This window comes from Linepithema humile, chromosome 5 (assembly GCF_040581485.1).
Source record: "Linepithema humile isolate Giens D197 chromosome 5, Lhum_UNIL_v1.0, whole genome shotgun sequence".
Taxonomy (NCBI): domain Eukaryota; kingdom Metazoa; phylum Arthropoda; class Insecta; order Hymenoptera; family Formicidae; genus Linepithema; species Linepithema humile.
In genome coordinates this window covers 18,449,670-18,467,320 of record NC_090132.1, presented here as the reverse complement: position 1 = coordinate 18,467,320, position 17,651 = coordinate 18,449,670, and the positions used below count along the sequence as shown (strand labels likewise).

Sequence of the window (17,651 nt, the reverse complement as noted above, 5' to 3'; positions counted from 1 at the left end):
ATCTGTCAATCATGAAATACATTTAGGAAATATTCCAGGATTAAATATTCATCAACGCATCTAAGTCCTAGCCTATCCATTTTAAGATAATGAATCAAAGAAATAATGTACTTTACATAATTTTATTCAAAGTATTCTGTGTATAATTATATTTTTAATATTATATGATTAATATTTAATATATATGCATTCAAATATATGGATTCAATTAGGCTGATGAAAGTTGTTTCAACTTCGGACTCAATCAAAATCAAAATTAGAAACACTTTGCTTTTTTTTAATGTACAACGCATTTTGCAGGTTACATATTTTTTAATAATTTTTATAATTATAATCTAATATAACATGTATCTTTTCTAGATATATATAATAATATTGGTAACACATAATTAAATTTAATATAAATTAACTAAAAAAATAAGTACTTCGTTCTTTTAAAAACAAATGCACGTACAACTCAAAATACTTTTAAAAAATACGAGAATAAAATTTTGATATAATTACTATAAGACAATAAAAATTATACGACCTGCAAAGTGTCTCGCGTCTATATATTTTCACACTATTATTCGATCCATTATCTTAATAATAAAAGACAAATTAAACTAACTCACCGATCGATGCGCAGCAGCGGAGTTGTCGTTCTGTTGATCTGCATAGTTGATCTGTAAAACACGAAATAAATCAAAATTATAGCAGCGTTCACAATATAAAATATTTGTGAAATCATAAAAAATATTGAGTACATTGAACTTTTAATTAGTTTTCTAAGCAAATATGTAATAAAAGAATTATTAAAAAAAGTTTAATTATTTAAATAAAATGTAAAAAAATATGCGAATAAATTCTAATAATGATAAATATTAACTAATGTAAATATTTTGTCTTTCAAATATTTTAATGTGTGTGTGTACAATATTTTCAACAAATAAATGAATTATTGCTTACCGTAAAGTTGCTCCGCCGGCGCCCGATGCTCCTCCTGAGCCTCCTCCTCCTCTCAGTGGTCCTTCGAAGCACTCACATTGAATCTCACGCGTTCGCGGCGCATGCATTGCTCGCATGCGTACCTGAATACGAAAATCGCGCGATACTTAAAACGGCACTCCCGACATCACAGGCGAATCGAACCGAATTGTCCAAGCTGTGACGTTACGCGCGAATTCCGTCCGCGTTTCAGACGACCACATTTACCAATTGGGGCACGATTCTCTCAAAACAGAAGGCAAAGATAAGCTCGAAGAAGATGAGGTGATTAGTCATCCAATCAACGGACTAGATACAAGGCATCTGAAAAGCAATCGGTAGCGTTTGACTAACTCCGGTAGCCGTCCTCGACTACCTTCGACAGTCCGGCTATCTGTACAACTAGCGCGCTGCACGTAGAACCGAAGATTGCCCTGCCGTAGTCGAGATTTTATGATTGAAACCGACCTTTCCCTCCCCCGAGCCAAGCCTAAAGTCAAAAAAAATCGTGTCCCAATATTTGTCATACAGCAAAAATGCGTTCATCTATAGATTCGCTATGACTCTCGGCATTAACGGCACTCCCGACGCGCATTTTGTTATATTAGACGACGGAACGAATATATTTTGTAGCGCTGATTACGCGCACAAAGTTGATCTGTAAAATAAAAAAATAAATGCAGATTAGTGTTTGAAATAATTAATATTTATAAAATAATTACTGCGCACATTAAACTTTATATTCGTTTATTTATGCACACGTCTAAACAAAGAATTAAAATTTTCAAAAATATATTTTTTGAATAAAAAAAAAGTTTAATTAGTTGAAATAATAATATGTAAAAAATTTCTAAAAATGGTGAATATTAATTTACTATTATAAATATTTTACTAAATATTTAAAGTATTTTAAATATTTTATATGCGCTACATTATATAATATTTTATATGCAATATTTTGTGAATAACAAATAAATGAATAATTACCTAAGCGTTGCTCCGCCGGCGCCCGATGCTCCTCCTGAGCCTCCTCCTCCTCTCAGTCCTCAGAGTTCTCGTAGTCCTCGCAGTTTTTTAGGGCACTCACACGCGACGCGAATAGTTTTCTCGATAATTAACACTCACGCGCGACGCACGCATTGCACGCGTGCGTTTTTGAATACGAAAATCGCGCGATACTTAAAACGGCACTCTCGACATCACAGGCGAATCGAACCGAATTGTCCAAGCTGTGACGTTACGCGCAAATTCCGTCCGCGTTTCAGACGACCACATTTACCAATTGGGGCACGATTCTCTCAAAACAGAAGGCAAAGATAAGCTCGAAGAAGATGAGGTGATTAGTCATCCAATCAACGGACTAGATACAAGGCATCTGAAAAGCAATCGGTAGCGTTTGACTAACTCCGGTAGCCGTCCTCGACTACCTTCGACAGTCCGGCTATCTGTACAACTAGCGCGCTGCACGTAGAACCGAAGATTGCCCTGCCGTAGTCGAGATTTTATGATTGAAACCGACCTTTCCCTCCCCCGAGCCAAGCCTAAAGTCAAAAAAAATCGTGTCCCAATATTTGTCATACAGCAAAAATGCGTTCATCTATAGATTCGCTATAATTCTCGGCATTAACGGCACTCCCGACGCGCATTTATTACGACGATCACACGGTATTTTACACACTCCCGACGCGATTTTGTCGTATAATGACAAAGGTATAACTCGGATATCGCTTGTCGCACGGAATACGCGTTCGACACTTCGTGCCGAACAATATGTACGCAACAGGTAATGATGGAAAAGGGGGAAGAGGGTGGAAAACTGTGGAAAGTAGTAAGAGTGGTAGAGGGAGGGATGATGTGGACCAACCAACCCGTACGAGTGCCGCCGTGCGACTGGTAAGGGGCAAAATACCACAGGATACCTCAAGGACTTTGCGCAGGCCTAGAAGATAACACGCGCAGAAGTAATACGTAAGGAATTCGAAGCAGGATAATGTATGATAGAAAAAAAAGAGATAGCGAAAGTATGGAATGCGTAAACAGCGCGTACGCCGCGACCAAAACAAACGCTATGTGTAAGTCTAGTTTTCTCTACAATTAACACAATACGAAATATTTTTTATGTATTAAAAAAAAATATATTTTAATGTGTGTGTGTGTGTGTGTGTGTGTGTGTAAAAGATAAAGCGTACGCAACAGGTAACGATTGGGAGGGGGAGGAAGGTGGAAAATTGTAAGGAGTAATAAGAATTGAAGTAGGGGGGATAACGCGCCGATACGCGAAACGGTCTGTCTCGTTCAAGTGCCGCCGTGCGAATAGTAAAATCCAGCTCAAGCTCAAGGATAAGGTCAAATTGGGAAAAGTACTATTTGGAAGAAGTAGGGAAAGGAATGTATACATGCCGATCAGTGTGTGCAAGAGAGAAAGTGTGAGAGTGAGGAAGAGAGGATATAAAATACGTAGGTCACAGAGCGAACGTAAACAACCCCCCCCCCCCATGCCGTGAATCAGCGTCGAAATTCCTAATATGATATACCATATTTTCCACATTATAAGATATTCTTTGGCGTTTAGAATTTTAATTTTAATAATTTACTATTTTATTTTTCGCCTACTATCGTATTTTGTATCGTATCGTATTTTTAAAATTTTTATCTGTAGATTTGTCAGCGTGATCCAATATAAAAATTAATTTTACTTGATTAAAATTCCGCGTTTTAAAGCTTTTTGAGCGTTTTTCTATTTTGTATTATTACACAAATGAATAAATATAAGAATAAAAATTAAATTAATAAATGCCCACGCAATGAAAATGTCACGAAACACGTCGCTTTGCGTGAACACGGCTGCCCGTGCAATAAATTTCGATGAAATAAATCTTTCGAAATGCGCGATTTAATCGATGTACAATGTGAAATTTATGTTACACAATTCTTATTTATTGAGATATAATTTGTATTTTCCATTTTCTATTACCAATTTTAAGTAACTCAATTGCGCAAAATTTCTTCTTTTATAATAGATAGATACTTGATGCTTGAATGTTTATTTATTTGTGAATGTTGATTTATATTTAATTAAAATTGAATTGAGGTATTAAAGGATAAAAATTACAAAAAATTAATTTTTATAGTTATAAATTTGTATATAAATGATTCATTATTATTCATTCCATTAATTATTATTTCGTTATTCGTTATTATTTATTTTATTAATTATTATAATAACAGTTTTTTGAAGACAAGTTTAATAATATATCTTATATTATACCAACGTGTCATAATTAAAAAAAAAAATTATAAAACGTTATGTTTTATTTAGATTAAAAATTAAATAAAATTTTGTTAACAAAAAATAAAAGTAAAGTGTTTCAATCTAGTAAAAAGGTATGCTATATGGTACTCGTTCATTAAAAAAAATTATTATTTTCTGAAAAATCAATAAAAAAATAAAGTTCCGACGCTTGCGTTTTAAATCTGGTGGTGTGCACAATAGGCAGAACGTTGTTCGTTTTAGTTGCATTTCTAGCTTATTTATTTTTCTTAAATATAACAAATGTAAATAATAATAATATTGATGATGTTATTGTTACTCTTTGATTTTTTAAATGTTTCTTTATTTTTCTTTAATGTATGTATCACCAGAGAGAAACCTGAGAGGAGCCACGCTGTCGTTTTTCATAATGCCCTAACTAGACCGGAGGATGATCCTACTTGTGGCTCTTTCGAGTGCATAGTTTGACAGACCGACCGAATCGATTTAATTGGATAAAAAAAATTATTTGATATGGTTAATACGATTGGAAGTCAACTTTCATATAATTTTAACCTGTCAAACTATGCAGATAAACCACAATTAGGATCATCCTCCGGTCTAGTTCGGGCATAAGACGCTTTTTCTAGGCTGTACACTAGCGGCGCGTACATCCATTTTACAGCCTGCTTGGAACTACATGGAAATACGTCTCGCATATAGATATAATTTATATAGATACAATTTATAACATATAGATATAATTTATATCTATATGCGAGACGTATTTCTGTTCAATAAATTGTGGATGTAACACGGACATGAACCAGCCAGGGCTCTTTTACCATCCCGGAAAATGGATGTGACCATGTAGTTCCAGGCAGTAAAATGGATGTACGAGTCGCTAGTGTACGGCCTAGAAAAAGCGTCTTACGAAAAACGGCAGCGTGGTTTCTCTCAGGTTTCTCTCTGATATTACTTTCTCTTAAGCCTGTATCCGATTATGCAATTTGTTGCAACAATTATCGCGATAAATTGTCGTAACTTTTTTATTATCATACTATTTGCAATTTTTTGCTGCAACTAATAAGTTGAGGCAATTAAGTCGCTGTAATAAGTTACATGAAAATAATCTGATACTGGCTTTACATTTTTCTTCTTTAGGGATTTTTGTAATATAAAGATATTTTTGAGCAGACATGATATTTCTAGTTTTCTCTCTGAACGTCATTTAATGAACTGTTTGAGAGTAAAACTGAGTAAAACCAAGTAAAACGGTTGGATAAAAACATGGATCGAGTGGATAACAATAATGAGGTAATAATTGATTTACAAAAATATTTGATAAATTTTATTTAACATAGAAAACAAAATAGTTCTATTGTTAATATGAATTCATTATTAATAGTCATTAAAGCTGATAATTTTATGGAATAAAGTACTAATTAATAATTATAATTATAGACAGCATCACTTTTACACAATGGTTCCACTTCTATTGCAACTGGAGCCACAAAATGTAACAATGAAAACACATTTATCGAGAAAGCTTTGTTACTTCGGTACTTGCAAAGGGGCATTTCAGAGACAACAGAGGAAAATATCGCATTTACAAAGGAAATGACAGGTTTATTATCCAAATTAAATTTTGATGTTAAGGCGTTGCCTAATGATATAAAAGAAGGTTTAGAAAAGTTGTCTTTAATCTTAAAATCTGAGAAGCTATCAGAATTTGATGAAACAGCATTGTGTGTGGCTAGAGAACGAAAGATTATAGAAGAGAAAAGACAACAACGAGAAGAGAAGAAGATGTCGCTGATACATGATAAGTTATTTAGAAGTTGCACAAAATTACAGACAAGGCTGGACCATTTACAAGATGCAGTTAATTCCATCAACAATACACTTGATATTATAGAGAAGGATAAAGATAATTTATATTGTAATAAAGTTTTTCTGTCTACGAAAATGAAAGAATATCAACAAGCTGTGGATAAATTAGAGACAGACTTAGATGATATGCAGATTAATGAACTTTATCCTGAACATATATTAAACAAGTATAAACTGTATTTAGAAAATATAAGCAAATTGGGAGATTTGAACCAACCACTCTCTCAATATAACGATTTACCACCTAATTTACTACAGGCAAAATTATTACTGGAAAGCAAGAGGAAAGAATATGAAAACTTAGAACAAGAATTTTTAGAAAAGACTCAATAAGTTTTAAATTTTAATCATATTTTAAACACATAGTATTTTGTATATTTACACAATATATTTCTATTCTTATAAACAATAAGTTTTTATATTTTTAATTTATATGAAAAATAAAAGATTAAATATGCATATATGAAAATATTTTGTAAAATTTTTTTTAGAAACCATACTTCGATTTTGTCTGTTTTCTTGTCATTTTATTTTGAGACCATTGGTTTTTGAGTTCTAACTCCATGGCTTTGGCTTGATGCGCTAAATAAGTTATTTGATGCTTCTTTTTGGATTGGGAATTGATTCCACAGCTTTGCATAGATATCGGTCTTTGTACAGGCTCTTCTGTTAGTGCTTTTACCAGCCATTCCCTTTCATCTGGTTTTATATCTTCTCCATTTATTTCAATTATATTTGCTTCATCAATTTCTGTGTCTTTGCGTTTTATACCTCGTTTTCCACAAAGATACTCAATTGCTTTTTCATCAAATGCTACATTTCCTTCCATATCAACGTTGTATTCTTGCTCAGGAACAGGTAATTTTGGTCCTACCTCTGCTTTGTTTTTCTGTAATATTTCTTCTTTAGGTAAATTTATAACATTGCTTATTAATGTTTTGCTTGAATTGCCCAATTGATCATTGAACATATCAGAAGTAACGGTGGAGGAATCTTGTATTGTATGATCCTCTATGCGCTTTCTGAGCGAAGTTTCTTCATGCGATTTATGTGTAAAATCATATGAAAGTGATTCTGTATTTGATAATTTTGATGCAGAGCTGTCTGGCGTATCTTTGTTTGTAGTTAATCCAAAGAAATCTTCTGGCACATCTTCTTCATCAGAACTCATCTCATTGTATGGTTTATCTAAAAGTGGCTGTGTTACTTTAGAATCATTAATCTTACTTGAATTAGATTTTCTTATTGTTTTTAGCTGCTGAATATTTGCTTTTGTGTTCTTAACACTTTGAGGTATTAGAATTTTGCTATTTGCCATCTCTTTGTTTGGTGGAACTAAAAGGGAAAAGAGTCCACAGCCTTTCTGAAATTATGAATAATTCAAAAATTACATCCAATCAGTTAATTTACTTACATACATTTTCTTAAACTTACTTGCGATGGTTGTATAATCTTAGCTGGTTTCTTCTCATCTTCCTCTTCCTCAAGATCTTTAAACTGTTAAAATATGTCAAATAATTTAGATATACAGTGTAGTAGAGAAATATATAGATTCTTAAAAAAAAAAAACATATATATACATACTTCTGATAAAGAAGGCACTGATATTTTTACTGTCTGCTTTTTTACTGGCTTTACAGCTCGAGTTTCCGTTTTTTTCTTCAACAAGACATCATTATTATCCTCTTCAAGGTTTTCTGTAGAATTTAAACTTTCAGGTTTTGGTAACATATCGAAAAAATTTTCGAAGGTTTCGAAGGTTTTTGCATTGCTGCCTTCTTCTTCCTCGTCCTTCTTACTTAGTGTAATTACTTTTGGAGAAGGTAAAGATAATTTAGAATTCGTTTGTACGATTATTGTTTCTATCGTGTCATCATTCCTCTCGTTTGCGACAATTGTTTCTTTTTCAGTTTCATTTTCCTCGTTCTCAGATCCCTCGTCGCTGCTGTCATACGCTACGAGACTCATTTTTAATTGGAAATTTTCACTTGCTTATGTATGTCAAGCACTTTACGTTATGTATACTCTTGTACAAGAAAACCTAACCACAAGAATATTCTCAAAAATATTATTACCCCAGCCTACGAATTAAACGCCCTCTCTGCAAAGAAAAAGAAACTGTAAGCCGAAATGTTCAACGGATAAAATACCGAGGATTTTGTATTTGGAATATATGTTGTAAGTTTGTCGCTAGATGGTGGTAAAATGAATATTTAATAATGCATTAAACGAATCATTATATTCCTTCATAATCATTAATATAATTTCAACAAAGACAGCGCAGAAGAATGTGCATTTGTAAGTATACAAAACAGTTTTATAAAAAAAAAATGGATTTTAAATGATAATTTCGAAATGCTTACGAAATGAAATAAGATTGTATTATATATTTAAAAGAAATAGCATACATTTTTGAACGTAATCAATTATAATATTAATAGCATCTTTTTATGCTGCATTATATTTTGACTTTACCAAACACAATGGATTAATCTGCTCGAGAAATTTTTAATCTGTGCAAAAGCGAATTTTATTGTTATTACGTCAATATAAAATATAAAGTATTTGCAGAAGACACAATAATAATCTCGTGCAAAGCATTTGCCGATTCGGATAGTTTATTGTCTGCTTTAATTAATTATTTCTTTTTAATTGCACACCGTATCGTATTTATATGATGAATTATTGTTTCTATAGCCTCTCTGTACCATTTCCATAATAAGAATATTTTTGTGCCTCTTTATTTTCATCTCGAGTACACCGTTTTATAATTTTCTAAGATTATTCCTATACTTATATTTATTTGTCATCTAATAAAATGCAATAATCCCGAATAAATATTCCGCACCGCGGTTTTTAGCGGTATTCGTATATGCAGTCTTTGCCGTCGAGAGCAGACCGACCCTGATTCGCCCGTCTGAAAACCTTGCTCTTTTACGCAATTTTAGCGTTTATTAAAGTTTGCTCGCAAATGAAACGAAACCCATATAACCTACCTAATTTAGCGAGTAGCATTTTCGAGTGGGGGCCACTTCAGGAGAGGAGGAGAGGCCGGGTTCTATTGACAGCGGTTATTGCCTAACTGCGTACCTCCACCTAATATGCCGGCTTGGGGATTCGTAGCCAGGACTGCTCGAACGAAAACTGCGAAACACATCCGCGAATCTTTAATTCCACCCTCGTAATCTGCCGACTCTACAGTCACCTTACCCAGATTTTTGTTTGACTGTCTGACGAGGGATAATGCTATATTTTTTTTTTATTTCTACTAGATTCTCTCTCTTATTCACACTTCTGTCAAATTAAATTTATGAAGTCGTAATTATTAGATTGTGTTGACTATTTTTTTTCACAAAATATTCGACTTTATTAATTCATTTTCTTACGAGAGTTTGATTTAGCACATTCGTATACGTTTTGATTACGTATACACGTTCTAGAGAATTTATAACTACTTAATGTAAGAATGATATATGTAGAATAGATTATATTTAATATCTATGTATAATAATGAATGTATATATATTGAATAATCATTTAATGCGGCGAATCATCGCAGGCCGCATCGCGATTTATGATTGCGACCGAAACCTCTCACGGCGCGACTGGGTTTATCCTTTTTTCATTGCTTCGATACCTTGATGTACGTATATGCTCGCGAACGGATGCGGGCAAATAACGGCCCTGCCTGCATTTGAAACTCTATTAACTCTCCGAATATTAGCTCGTCGAGCGAGATTAACCTCATTGTGCCCCGTTGAAAATGATGACATCACTATTAAACTCCCGTCGGCTTACGGAAATTGATTAAACTATCAAATTAGCTCTACTAATATCAACACATCAACGCCGCGAGACCGGGCCTCTGGCTTCGAGATTCAATCCTAAATGACATGAATTTGCCGGCCCGTACGATCGTTCGACGTGCATTCATAGGTATTCCCTAAGAGGTGTACAGTCGCGACTGCACCGGAGCGTAATATAGTAACTGTCAGTAGTATACGTTTTAATTTTCGCCGGCGCGGTTTAGCTGACGTACATTAACTCTGGCCGTTTTCGCGTACAGCTCTTTTCTATTTATAAATCAGTTCTGTATATATCCGTATTATATTTTATCTAAAGTAGCTTGACAAGATTAAATCGTCGCAAGATTCGTACGAATTAAACATTTTTACGCGAATTAATGCGTCGTGATTCGGTCAGAAGATGCAGCGCAACAAGATATTACTAATATTACAGCCGATTAGGCGTCCAAATATATGCGCGCTATTGCTTTCGAATGTACAATCTTAATTAGTTTCGCAAACACAAAATTATCCGAAATCCGTATATCTGTACTTCTTTCAACTACTCAATGTTCTGTGGTTAAAAAAATGCGCCAGTGGTTGCATTCAGATAATATCTGGAACGATGTCGGAAGAATTCAAATAGTAACACTAGTCCACCTTTGCAGCCACCCTTTTCCACCCGGCATTCAGGAACTACGGAGCGTTAGATGTATTGTTAAGGGAAGTGTGAACAATTTGGTGCATTGTCGAGACTATAATATGGATGGCTGGCAGGATAATTATTGGAGGCCGTTTGAATCTAACTGTTTCCTTCATTAGCAGTCTCAGTTCGCCCGTTTACCTCTTCTCTCTCTGTCTCCCTTGCTCTCTCTCTCTCTCTCCCTCTCTCTCTCCCTCTCTCTGCGACACTTGGTCGTCCTTCCAGCTCCTCTCGTTGTCTCTCTCTTTCTCCCTATCTGAATTTTGTGCAGAATTACCCGCCATTATCATAATTGCGCTATTACCGATAATATCTACGACTCCGCTTCGAAACTGTACCTCGATGCTCTTAATCCATTTTCTATTTGGACAGCGGGGGCTTACGGTGGACGAGAAGTCGCAAATTCCGTTGCGTAATTTCCGCTCCATTGAATCGTCCCCCCTCCCTCTTGACGCGAGATTATATATTTTACAGCAACAGACTGGATAGCGCAAAAACGAAACGACGCGCGTCGGATTTCTAGCCGCGCCAGCGAAACGCCGTGACTGCAATTACCTTTATTCCGCGCGAAGCTCCTTCGTTTCTCGTTTCTCCTTTTAATCGCATCTTCCGTACAGCGGTGTTAAACTATTAATTGATAGACTACGGAACACGTGAATTCAACGGCGCTTATTGCGTACGACATTGTGAATTCAAATCAAGATCTTATATTATTAAAAAGTTACTTATAAAGTTTTAAACAATAGTGAATGTAGTATGTGCGTGTGTAAAATATAAGTAACATATTGAAGAAGCGAATGCAAAATAAGGAATGTACAATAAATATTCAATTATATATCCTTATCATTTCTTTTGAGATATCGTGCGTTGAATCACAACCACGATGTCAAGATTTAGAGTATTCGACTTTCACGTGTATGTTCTTCTACCGCAATTAGGCTAACAATAAGCGGTAGGTGGTATCCTGAACATGACAGTTTTCCGGACACATAAAAGAATGAAAAGTAATCTCAACGCCGCATATACATATTATTTGTCACGTTTAGGCAATAGTTACGGCATTGTTACAAACACGATTGGGATATTCTGAAGTACATCTTATGTACTTCATTCTTCTACTCAGTGTTGAGTCAGTTTATATATCTTTTTGAAGTTAAATGTAAAGTTCACCAATTAAGATCTTTCAGATCGGTACAAGTAATAAGTGGTATATTAATAAATTTACTTCAATTTTAGAAAAGTGCATAAAGATACATAGATTCCATATTTTTAATTATTGTTTAATTATCCTTTTATCGATCAATTAGCAATTAGACGAAAATAATATTTCGTCGTATGCGGACAAAAATTGTACTCCACATACTTTACTCGTTTTACGTATCTTGTTTGCCTGCTAATAATTTTTTGCGTGCATAATTGTTTTAATTACTGCTAGGTAATAAAGATGAACTGTTAAGCAATCATCAAGCGCCGTCCGGCACGAACTCGTTCAAGACGAAACCATCGCCGGATTCTCCTCAGCAGCTGACAAAAAAAAAAAAAAGAAAAGAAAAGAAAAAGAAAGACAGATATCGCGATGACAACTTATCTCGTTAAATCTCGTTCTTCGATGGGAGAACGAAGGTAACGAAGGAGTAAGAAACAGGCTGCAGTCGTGGAGGGAGAGGGACAAGGGAGGAGAGATGACTGAGGGCGGTAGGTGGGGATGTGGCATAATTACGAATATTAATTGCGTTTCCAACGAGCTGCTGGAACCGGAGCTGCTGAGTGCAGATGTCAACCTATTATCATCCCCTGCCTTACAATGGGTGAGATCTCGCTTTCTCTGTGTCGCTTTATCCCCCTTCCCTCCATTCTCCACCCACGCCGTCGTGCCCCACTATCCCCGCCCGGCCCCCCCCCCCTCCCCCGTATTGCAAAGTTAACAATGTTACTCGCTCGTGAATAGCTGCGGAGTATCATTATCAACGTGTCATCAGCAGGGCGGGGTCCGTCTGCCTTCATAAAATAAGATATTGCAAAACTGATGTGAGGCAGATTCTCGCGAGACATTATGGCCGCTTTGAAGAGGAATATCTCCGATACGCTCGGACTCGCTGTTACCTTGAAAATTACGTCTTTCAGTTTCGCGACTGTCTTTCTGTTGTATTCGTGCTGCGCGGGACGGGCGATTCTTAGCACACTTTAATTAGAAAGAATCATAATGTATCGCATCGTTCTACGAGTATTGTATCACTTTAAGAGCTGCTAGATCGGAAATTATACACAACAATTTGCGATTAATAAAATATGACAATTGTAAAGCTCTTTTGCGTACAAAAGCGTGGAAATAGACACAAACCGAAAAATTGTAACTATTTATATTATATTTCGGATTGCAATGAGAACTTCTATACTTTGTGTAAAATTCTCAATCTTTCAACGCAGTAACTTTAAGCGTCGGATAATTATTCGTTCATCGAATATTCGACTCAAAGTTCTTTGCATCGTGTGTAATATTGCATCTCGAGGTAAGTGTTGGGACGGAAAAGTATTCGAGGACGGGGGCGAATGGCAGGGGGCGAAGAAGGAGACGGTCAGAGAGTCGTTTAATAAAAGTATGAATATCGTCAAATAGCTCGACGCTCGTTCCCGAATAATTTCCACTCTATCGGAAAATAATTATACTTTATCGGGCCGGATCCGTCTCCCTTCCTGTCTCCGCCCCCCTTCCCCACTCCTCAAGGCGTCTCAAATCGCTCAATTATATTTCCTCCCTATTCTTCTGGCCATTGTCTCCTGAATCGCACGCTGCGGCGTTACTCACCGGAGAAATCCCTTCGAGGACGATCATCTTCTCTCCTCGTGGTCGATCCTCTGTCTTTTTTTCTAGCTTCTTCTATCGGCTAACCCTCAATTGCGTAATCGTTGTCTGTGGATTCTGCCTCTATCCTGTTCGATTAAGTTGCAAAAAGGTATCGAACAATTTTATAAAATGTCCTGGTCCGTCGTAAGTAGTATGACGAGACATCCTGATTTTCAAAGATGTTCTTCTTTTCAATAATAAAGCTCTTTAATTAAACTCTTTAGAATAGTTTTGCGCTATTTATCATTTTGCTATATTGAAGCTAAAATGTGAAAAAATGTTTTTACTTCAACAATATAAAATAGTTTGGCGTTAAAAAAATTTTCATTAATGTCTGCATCGTTTGCCGCGTTAAGTTATAATCTAATAAAATTCACTGTGACAATTTCGCAATGCTTCAAAGGGCAATTAGCACGCGACAATGAAGAGAGCGCAGTCGGACGCGTTTGAAATAATTGACTAGGATGATTGTTACTCCGCGCGACTAAAAAGAGACCGAATAAGTATAGAAAAAAGAGGGATAAATGCAAAGGGGGGGAGAACCGAGGTGGATGATGGTCGTTGAGGGGGCTTGATCATTTCGGAGATTACGCGCTGAAAAAGAGAGAAGGACTGTCTATCGCCAAAAAAGCAGGAAGAAAAGACGGTAGAGACAGTGGCGAATTAAGGCATTTAAAGATCCAGGCGCAAACTAATTTTAGGTGTCCTATAAAAAAAGTAATGAGAAGTCTAAATTAAAGAAATCTTGGAAGAGAATTAAATATTATTTCTTAATAATTTATAATATTCGCATAATGAAAACAATAATCACAATTTTTCATTTTGTCTTAAGATTCTATAAGTGAGGAGGTTTTGCGCGAGCCTTTTACATGCCTGTTCGGTAATCCGTCACTATACGAGGGCGAAGAGAGCGAATCCTTGTGCGGAGGGCAGGATCGCGGATGGCACGCGTGAATGCGCCTTCATAAAGAGCAGCCAGCGAATTGATATAAGTGAGCGGTTATTTCACGATCATTTGGAATTCCCTGTGAATGTAAAGAGAGAGAGAGAGAGAGAGAGAGATAAAGAGAGAGAAAGAGTGGGCAATGGAGGCGGGTGGTTTCGAAGAGAGGTGAAAAGGACAGCACGATCTCGGGAATAGGGGAGCATTCAGCCACGTGCGAGATGCTATATCTGTCTAACGGATCAAAGCCGATGGCTCCGATCGGATTTCCGAATGTTCTGCCACTGTCTAATATTTTTGATCGCGCACACTCGACGATTTAGCGTCGAGCAAATTATTTATTATAATTCCGATAAGTTAAAGCCGTTGAGTCTGCAATTGCATTTCTCTCGGCCAAGAGATTCAATTGTACGCCACGGAATTTCACATTATATATATATTGTATAAAGAAAAAAGTTTTATTTTATTTAGATTTTGCAGACTTTATCCATGTATCGACAATTTTCTTCCAAGTCTCGCAACATCTTGTGTTGAAATAAATCTCTTTTGATAGAAAATGGAAAAATTACCTCGACGTTACGTAGTAGTCTGATAAAGGTGGGCGTCGCAACGCGACGAACAGATAGTGACGGTGGGGTGGAGGTGGAGTGAGAGACCCGTTTCGAGGGACGAGCCAGCAGCGAAGAAATAAACCGAGCACAAACACAATAATTACTATCTCTTTATTTGGCTGTTTGTCGGGGTCGAGGTCTGCTCCGTTTTCTCTCTACTCCGAGCGAAATGTGCGGCGCGCCGCCGTTGTGCAGAAGTTAATAAAATCCTCGCAGTCACGCCGGGGTGTGCAATACCCCTCTCCCCCTCCCCTTTTTCCGTCGCTACCCCTCACCCTGTCACCCCCCCCCCCCCAGTGTACAGAGAGGAGGCTTCAGTTTATTTAGCAGCGGCGTAGTCGCCGTTTGTTGCATCCGATCTCTTCTCTTTGTCGATCCCTGTATATCCATACATGTATTTTTTTCTCCCCGCATCTCTTTAGCATGCAAACATACATTTTCTATTTTTTCAAACAAATTCAACTCATTATGTTATTATTTTCTTTAATCTGTTTTTCTCTATTTAATTCCACGCAGTCTATTCTTTAGAATCTGCTTAGTATTGCTTTTCTTCTGTACTGTTTTTTTTTTTTTTTTTTCCCCCGAAAGTAATCATCTTTTTAAAGTCAAAAGAGACGCGACTTATACATGATATCTATTTAATTCTGTACAACTCATTAAAATATTGATCTGTTTATCCACACATACAAATAAGATTCTTCACTTCTTTATCGCACACATATCAAATCGCGCATTGTATTCCAGCGTGTTTACTCGTAAATCATTTTTATATCAAAAAGCATCGACGTAGAGAGTTCTTAGCGAGATCACTTTTATTTAGCCGAGCAGCCATAAATAGCGAAAAAAAAGGTGTTCCTTTAACGTTAGCAATCTCTGGTGCTGGGGTGATAACTCGTGAGCGTAATTGTTACATCATGGATCCGTGGGGGACGAATAAACGGTGCTCCACGGACGACGGCCGAAAGAGAGCAGGAAGGAGACGAGGAAGGTATGCAAGGCACCACCCGGGCCCTACAATAGGCGGCATTAAATCTGGAAAAGAGAGATGGCTCGTTGCTCGCGGTGCGGAAAGCGACGAGGTGAAGCGGAATCGAGGCGCAAAGGAAGCAGATACAATTCACAATGGACTCGGCGAACCGGCGTGAAGATCAAACGTCACCCCTACGGAGATTACTGACGTCCATAACTGACGTAAAACGTCGAGTGTTAAAAGTTAGATCATTTCATGTATCTGCATTTGCGTTGGCCCGTCGACGTCAGTATCGTTCGTCGACGCGCCGCGAAATAAATTTACTCTTTTTGCCGACGTTCTGCACTTATTTGCCATCAGAGTAATATTTATTACGAAAACTTTAATTTACATCGAAAAAAATATTGCAATAGAATATGGGATAGAGCAGAAATCGATTTAGAATCGATACAGTTTGCGCACATAATGCGAGATCGCTGAAATATTTATGAACATCGAAACACATGTGCGTGTGTGTGCAAAATCCATTTTATGGTATCTCATTTCATTATCTTTTTCTTTTGCGTATTAATTCCTGATTTAAATTTTAGCAGAGAAAGAGTGTATATATATATATATATAATTCATTATACGAATAAAAATAATCTGATAATACGCCGGTTTGATAAATAGCATAGATAAAGATTTTAGGATAAGTTACGAACAGTTGTGTCGTGATGATAATTATATCTCTTGTTTCGTTTCAACCGAATCTACTAATCGTTTATATGTACATTTCCAGAATTATTTGATTGATCGAGACATATGACTCAAATGGCAAAATTAATTCCCGGCGATGTAATGCGACGGGATAATGCGTGCCTCAAATTGACACGAGCTTTCTCTCAACAACATAAAGGGGAATGAATCTCAACGCTGATTCTCTAAGGGAGGACAGAGTATCAAGGACGTCGTTATTGGCCCCCGAGGCCATGCCGCGTATTGTTGTCGCCGAATGAAACGAAGAATCACTGAATTTTATGAGATAAACGAGGCGAAGGCTGCGCGGGTAAGTAATCCGTATGGTTTGGATTTCGATTACCAAAAGGAATAAAGAACTCAAAAGATTAGACGCAAGCACGGGGTAAACGAAATAAGAATGCTAATTATTTAATCGTATTTCCACAAATGTAACATTGTAGAACATAATTATATAATATATTCATAAAGAGACACAGAAAAAATATTTTTAATTAAATATAGTCATAGATAAGAAGAAAAATCCTGTTTGCATATCACAAGTAAAAACTAAACTTTAAATAAAACAAATCGTTAACGTTGTCGGTTAAATTAAATTTATCGTAATTTTGTATCATATAAAAATTTATTTGTGTCGAGCTCCTAATTTCAATATTTTAACTTGATTTAATTAATCGTGGATTTAATTGTTGATTTAATTGCTAAATTCTCTTGAAATATTTTAAGAATTGTTACGGCAAATTATAATTAGAATTTACAATGCATTTTTTTTTTGGTATTTATTTAGTAAAAGAGCTTTTGATGACAACACAGATTTCTAGCGAGTGGATTGCAGCTTTTCTTTTCTGTCGCCACGGAAGTAGATCTCTTTCGGAAATGACAACAACGCGATTTAGCAGACACGAGAAGGTCGTCGTGCGACGTAGGCAAGGGGTGACGAAGGGATT

At 36.2% G+C, this 17,651-nt stretch overlaps 2 protein-coding genes across 2 annotated transcripts; one reads left to right on the top strand and one right to left on the bottom strand.

Moving 5' to 3' along the window:
- Positions 1–5,237: 5,237 nt before the first annotated feature.
- Positions 5,238–6,578, top strand: LOC105669339 (uncharacterized). Its single transcript, XM_012362239.2, has 2 exons — positions 5,238–5,533; positions 5,681–6,578. Exons 1-2 carry the CDS (start codon positions 5,507–5,509, stop codon positions 6,440–6,442), a joined length of 789 nt encoding a protein of 262 aa, XP_012217662.1. The 5' UTR covers positions 5,238–5,506; the 3' UTR covers positions 6,443–6,578.
- LOC105669337 (proline-rich protein PRCC) lies at positions 6,440–8,190 on the bottom strand. The gene is made up of 3 exons (XM_012362237.2): positions 7,694–8,190; positions 7,544–7,606; positions 6,440–7,472 (listed from the first exon to the last, which is right to left on the bottom strand). The coding sequence occupies exons 1-3, from the start codon at positions 8,075–8,077 to the stop codon at positions 6,597–6,599; spliced, it is 1,323 nt and encodes a 440-aa protein (XP_012217660.2). The 5' UTR covers positions 8,078–8,190; the 3' UTR covers positions 6,440–6,596.
- Between the last annotated feature and the right edge of the window lie 9,461 nt (positions 8,191–17,651).

Bases quoted from the DNA above. Each gene is read 5' to 3' on its own strand.
- LOC105669339 (XM_012362239.2), top strand. From the start codon at position 5,507: ATGGATCGAGTGGATAACAATAATGAG. The intron at 5,534-5,680 runs GTAATAATTGAT...TTATAATTATAG, and splicing joins GAGTGGATAACAATAATGAG to ACAGCATCACTTTTACACAA.
- LOC105669337 (XM_012362237.2), bottom strand. From the start codon at position 8,077: ATGAGTCTCGTAGCGTATGACAGCAGCGACGAGGGATCTGAGAACGAG. The intron at 7,607-7,693 runs GTATGTATATAT...ATATTTTAACAG, and splicing joins CAGTGCCTTCTTTATCAGAA to TTTAAAGATCTTGAGGAAGA. The intron at 7,473-7,543 runs GTAAGTTTAAGA...TCATAATTTCAG, and splicing joins AGATTATACAACCATCGCAA to AAAGGCTGTGGACTCTTTTC.